General features: G+C 45.3%; 2 protein-coding genes across 2 annotated transcripts; one reads left to right on the top strand and one right to left on the bottom strand.

The window, feature by feature from the left end:
• Positions 1 to 98: 98 nt before the first annotated feature.
• Positions 99 to 1,433, top strand: LOC116378803 (voltage-dependent calcium channel subunit alpha-2/delta-4-like; the record flags this gene model as incomplete). Its single annotated transcript, XM_031840714.1, has 4 exons — positions 99 to 189; positions 428 to 520; positions 1,025 to 1,146; positions 1,229 to 1,433. Coding segments are annotated over 4 exons (389 nt in total), but the record flags the coding sequence as incomplete, so codon positions are not given.
• Positions 1,434 to 3,242: 1,809 nt separating this feature from the next.
• LOC116378804 (leucine-rich repeat and transmembrane domain-containing protein 2-like) lies at positions 3,243 to 6,072 on the bottom strand. Its single transcript, XM_031840715.1, has 3 exons — positions 5,534 to 6,072; positions 4,744 to 5,427; positions 3,243 to 4,472 (listed from the first exon to the last, which is right to left on the bottom strand). Exons 1-3 carry the CDS (start codon positions 5,577 to 5,579, stop codon positions 3,997 to 3,999), a joined length of 1,206 nt encoding a protein of 401 aa, XP_031696575.1. The 5' UTR covers positions 5,580 to 6,072; the 3' UTR covers positions 3,243 to 3,996.
• Between the last annotated feature and the right edge of the window lie 42 nt (positions 6,073 to 6,114).

Raw genomic sequence — 6,114 nt, forward strand, 5'->3', positions numbered from 1 at the left:
GATGCTTTAGGGCGGGGCTACACAGTGATTGACAGGTCGACACCAGACACGTCTTCTTCTAAAAGTCACCTCTTTGACCGGACTTCTCCGTTTTCTAGGCGACGAGGTGCTGCTGCAGCAGACGCTGTTTGACGCCGTGGTGACGGCTCCAATGGAGGCCTACTGGAACGCCCTGATGCTCAACGACAGGTGAGACCTCGTACATGTCACACCTGGAGCCTTAAAGGGACAGCTCACACGAAAATACACACATTTCATTTTGGTTGTGTTTTTCTGACTAAAGCGTTCATCGCAGGTGATGTATTTGAGGACCGTCGGAATAATGAAATCTGACGATTTGATGACAGTTTGTACAGCTTCTAGTTGTGATGAACGGTGTGGATTTGGTGATTGTTTGAAGGAAATCTGCCGCTGTGTGTGCGTGCAGGGTGGAGCCGGGCGTGGAGACGGTCTTCCTCGGGACTCGAGCCGGTCTCATGAGGATCATGAGATACGCTGGAGTGGAGACCAGAGTGGCAAAGTAAGACCTGAACCTTCAGCACCCACACGTCACTGTGTTTGTTTCAGAGAGAGGACGACTTCAGATCTGTTTCACTAGAACTGAAGAAGAAGAAGCAGAAGACAAAAAGCTGCTTGTTGAACAAAGACAACCATCTTTCACTCATTCTGAGCTGATTAGCTGGTTATATATATGTATACTTATATATAACCAGCTAACCCTTACTGTGGAGCCCTGTTTCATGAAATATTTCATTTTAATGCTTATAATTTGTCGGCCTTTGTTTCTAAAGCTTTGGGGGAACAATGTGTCAGGATGATGTATTAGTTTAGTATTACTTGTGTTTCACGTTGCTTTTTTTCCTAAATAACGGGGTCTTATGATGATCTGGACATTATTATTATTTATGGATGACACAATAATAATAATTCTACAATCCAGGGATTAAAACTACAAGTTTCCAGTGCTGGCTAAATTAATTCTTATAGATTTTCAAAATAAGACGTCTGACCTTCCACTCGACAGAAGGTTCCTGACGCCGGCTGATAAAGACAACCTGTTCACCGTGGATCACTTCCCTCTGTGGTACCGCCTGGCCGTGGAAAACACTCCCGGCAGCTTCTACTACTACCCCGTCAACGACAAAGGTCCCTTCACTCAGAAACATAAAGATTATTATGGTTATCGTTAGAAAATGTCTGTTAACAGCCGACATCGTTCTCTCCACAGGAGTGAAGTACGTGATCGGGACGACGGCAGTAACTGTGTCCTCTGAGGGGAAGACGGCGATGGCCGGAGGTGAGTCACACTAATGTGAATGTTTTAAATGTTATTTATTTATCTGTGGGACGTCTTTCTGTGTGAATAGTAATAATTATTATAATTATTAATAATTATTCATTTATTTATATAGTACCTTTTAAAAACAGAGTTTACAAAGTAATATCAAATACATACTATCAATAACAGAAAGCTCAGTGAGACCGTCGATATGTTAAAAATAAACTGAGGAATATATAAACAAAATAAATGAAATAAATAAAATAATTTAGTGAAATAAAATAATTCAGTAAAATCAACAAATAAAAATGAGGCGGAAAAGCGACGACATCACATAAATATACTACATTGCTCATAGATTTAATCATTTGATTCCTTGATATTTTTATATCAACTGTTGGGCGAAACATTGAAGACCACAGACCGTTCAGAGTCTTAAGTTTCCTCAGACACAGAAGGTTTAACGTATTTAAATGAGTTTGTGTTACCGCTGTAGACCGTGATGTTGGTTATAAAATGTCTGAAGACGACCTTCACCTCTGAACTAACAATGGGATCGTTGGGATCATCATGTCCTCGTGGACAAGTGTTGAATTCAGATAAAACTTAAAGGAACTTTAGCAACAATTTCATTCCGCCGTTTATCTGCGTTGTGATCGTATTCATTTATTTATTCATAATCTCAGGAATTATTGGTGTAAACTTCTGGCAATCAGTGAAAAAACTACGTTCCCCAACAACAAATCTACTTTGTCATTTACTTACCGAGGAAACCTATTTCCTCCCAGATTATGTTTGCTGTTGATGTGTGTTTATGTTTTTATAAAACCTTTGTAATCGAAGTGTGTGGAAGTTCAGGCAGGAAGGAAGTTCGGGTGGATTGACGAGTCAAACAAACTCGGGACTTTCACCCAGCAGACCTCTGTTTATGTCTTTGACTTATTTAACATTTAACTTCACTACAGTAGGTAACGTACTTACTTAAACTCAACTATTGTGTTTTTACTAAACATAATCAAGTCGTTTTTTTTGCATTGTTATTTTGTTTAGTTTTAATTTACAACGTTACCGACGTGTTTAAAACTAACTCAGGAGGAAATAGTTTCCTCTAAATGTGAGTGAGAATGAGTTGTTTAGTTGTTTGTGAAAGTCATTTTTAGGAGACAAGTGTGAAATACTACGACTACTACTAATAATACTACTACTAATACTACTAATAATAATACTAATACTACTACTACTACTACTAATAATAATAATCCTACTACTACTACTAATAATAATACTAATAATTCCAGGCCACGTCATCCCACCTGGTTTTCCATCATATTTTATACTTTCAACAGTTTGACTTTGAAACAGGGATTAAATTCAACTCGATGTTTGTGTTTTGAACATTTTCTTAAACTGTGTGAATCTGCAGAAACCTGAGTTCAGGTTAAACGGTGAGAATCTGTGTTGGACAAGAAACAATCAAGTTTAAATCCCTTTTAATGAGATTAGCAGTTTACAAGGAAAGCGGGACTATCTGACTAGAACATTTAGACTGACCTTCAGTGCGTTTGATTGAGATCTACTGTTGTCTACGATGTGGGACCAGCTCACATTGTGTATGTTTTAAAGCCTGTCGGTAGAACCTCTTTCTTTTATTGAACAGCTGATGGACCCACAGATTCAGGAGTCAATAGTTCTCATTCATCATAACGGTGCTGACACAGAGATGTTTCTGTGACGGCTGAAGAATTGATTAAAAACGAGGCTTTAAATGTCTGAGAAACTGACTGTCAGGCTTTCTTTAGTCTGAAGTTCATCAGTATTCCTCGGCTCGACCGGCCAGAGAGGATTTCTAGACCTGACTTGTGTTGTTTGTCTCAGAACAAAATGATTTGATAAATGTGTTTTTAAAAAAGGAAGAAATCCAGTTTAGATAAATATAGAGTTTATCATCTTCAGCATCATTAACAGTCCTTGAGTTGAATTTGAGACAATAGTTCATGTGCTTATCACAGAGAATACGGACAAAATAAATAAAAATACAGAAGGTACAGTATATACGGGCTGACAGCCTCACACACACTCTATGTTGGGAATAAACTGTTTGTTTGTGCTGGAATCAGAAGTCGCTGCAGCTCAAAGCTCGTCCTCTAGGGGGCGGTACAGCTCTAATTGTTGTTTGGATGCAGTTCACCTCAGTGATGAAGCTGAAAAAAGCAGCATTTCCCTGCCAGCAGCAGGACTCTAACAGGCTTTAACATGGTGTTTAGAGGGACTTGAACAGGGCTACAGAACTATTTCTCAACGTGTTACAGAGATAACATAAGATACACACAACTGATCGAGAGGAAAAGAGGAAGTGTGCAGCAAACAACGGGAGAAAATGTCACCTTTCACAGATTCACATTTGAGCTTGTTGGGCTCGGATACGACGACGGACATCTCGAACAAAAAAAGGTACTTTCACATTCCTAAAGGAAGAAACGACAAACACAGACGATGGGAAGTCAAGGTAGCCGAACTGGCTGAGGGATGCAGCGCGGGGAATAGGAATGCACAGAGCATCCATACATTAGAAGAAGTGCTGCAGCATTCCAGTTCCTTTTTTTAGATTTAGTCCGGTCCATCGGCCCAGAGAGGTTTTCAGCTCGACCACAGAGCCGCAGGGTTTCTTTCTCCAGACATCGTCCCATCCGATGACGAGAGCTGAGGATCAGGAAAGATCAGAAGCTGCTGATCCGATACCCGTGCACAACGCCCTCTTTGGGCGGCGACTCCTCCGGCGACGTCGGCGACGACATCTGCCCGTCCTCCAGGTCCGTGTCGGCTCCGGACTCGGCCATCAGAGGCTGACCACGCGTCTTCATCTCCCTCTGGTAGCGCGCCATCAGCGAGGCGTACACGCAGCCGTAGGTCGCCGCCACCACCATCATGACGCACACGGTGCCGCAAATCACGCCGGCGACTATTTGCGTGCCGTGCGCTCGGCGCACACTGGCGGGCCGGTAGCGCTGGCGGACGCAGTCGTCGTTGCTGCTGATGCGGCCCGGCGGGCACGGATGCCGGGTGGCGTAACCCGCCGCGCCCTCTTTGGTCGGACTCTGCAGGCAGTAGTTGAACATCTCCGCCGGCACGCTGCGGATGTCTCTGCCCTTCAGATCCCCCGGGAGACTGCACCGCATCGCGTCCACCTGCCCATCTGTAACAAAAAAAAACAGACCGGAGAGAGGAGGGGGGGGGGGAAGATGGAGAGGAGGAAGAAAGGAAACAGGGAGGGAGAGGTCGTTATATTCTTAGATGTCTTTGCTCGGCACGCATCTGTCCTGCAGAGCAGAGATTCATTGCTTCGATTAGACAGCTTTTTGAATTACAGACTCAAAATACAAAAAGGGATTCGCTCCGGTGCGGTTTTAAAGATGACCGCCGACATGATCAACTTCAGAGTATTTGAGATCTGGATAAGCCCTCACCCCTGTAAATCAACCACTCCATCCAGTGCTTGAAGTCTCTCAGCTTGCAGTCGCACTCCCAGGGGTTTCCTGCCAGCTGGAGCTCCTGGAGCCCCACCAGGGGCTCGAAGGTGACTCTGTCCAGGGCCGCCAGCCGGTTGCTGGCCACGGACAACCAGGCGAGTCTCTGAAGCCCATCCAGCAGGCCTTTGGGCAGCCACAGGAGGCCGTTTGAGGACAAGTCGAGGCCTCGTAGCCGCCACAGACCCCTGAAAACGTCCTTGCTCAGGCCGACGGTCCCTTGAATCCCATTTGCGCTCTGGAGCGCCGCTGTGCTGTTGATGGGGTCGGAGGTCACCGGGCGCACGCCGAGGTAGTTAGCGGAGAGATTGAGCCAGCGCAGGCCGCCCAGGCTGGAGAAAGCTCTGGGCTGCAGGGCGGAGAAGTGGTTCTGGGACAGATCCAGGAGCTCCAGGCTGCTGAGGTTGGACAGCTCATTGGTGCTCAGGGAGGAGAGGTTGTTCTGGGCCAGGCGGAGGATCAGAGAGTCCTGGTCCAGCAGGGCCAGGATGGGCGTCAGAGACGGGAGGCCGACGGCGGAGCAGTCAGTAGTGTTGCCGTAGCAGGTGCAGACACCGGGACAGCCGTGGACCGAGCCCAGCAGTCCCAGTAGAGCCAACACCAGACTGGACAGGACTGCACACACTGGAGGAACAAACACAACCGACTTGTGTCACAAAAACACTGCAACACCAAGAACTGAAGATCGCTCCTCGTCTCAGACTACAATGCAGCGTCTACCCGGACTCACCCAGACTCTCCTGGTGACTTCGCCCATGCTGGTCCAGGTTCTTCATGTCTGTCCCATTGACTCGACTGTGGCTTCAGGCTCTCAGCCAGATGTCCTCGCTCTCTGCTGGTTCACACCAATGTCCAGCTGTGGAGAACGTCCTGGAGAAAAACAGTAGAGATGTTTTAACTCTCTTTTAAGGATTTCCAACATAGAAACAAGAAAGTCTTCTGGATGATTTGATGATGTTATACATTTATTTTTTAGTGGGACATCTTATAGTTAGAAAATAAACCTGTTAATCAAGACATGTTCATGTTAAAGTAGCCTGTAACAAATTCACCTCAAGGGGCCTCACAATCTGAACACCAGCAGACGAACTCTGTCCGATTCTGATAAACATAAAACTCCTCAAAAAAACTTTTAACTGGGAGTTTCGGCAATTTGTCCGATTGGACCCGAGAGGAAGGAGCTCTTTACAACTCAACGCTGAACATTTTTAGGAGTCAAAATGTTACTTTCATGAACTAAAAACACACTGTGAAAGGGTTAACACTGTGGTAGAGACCTGTCAATCACCATGTAGCCCCGCCCTAAAGCAT

Source organism: Anarrhichthys ocellatus, unplaced genomic scaffold (assembly GCF_004355925.1).
Source record: "Anarrhichthys ocellatus isolate YVR2014 unplaced genomic scaffold, GSC_Weel_1.0 scaffold3185, whole genome shotgun sequence".
Classification (NCBI taxonomy): Eukaryota; Metazoa; Chordata; class Actinopteri; order Perciformes; family Anarhichadidae; genus Anarrhichthys; species Anarrhichthys ocellatus.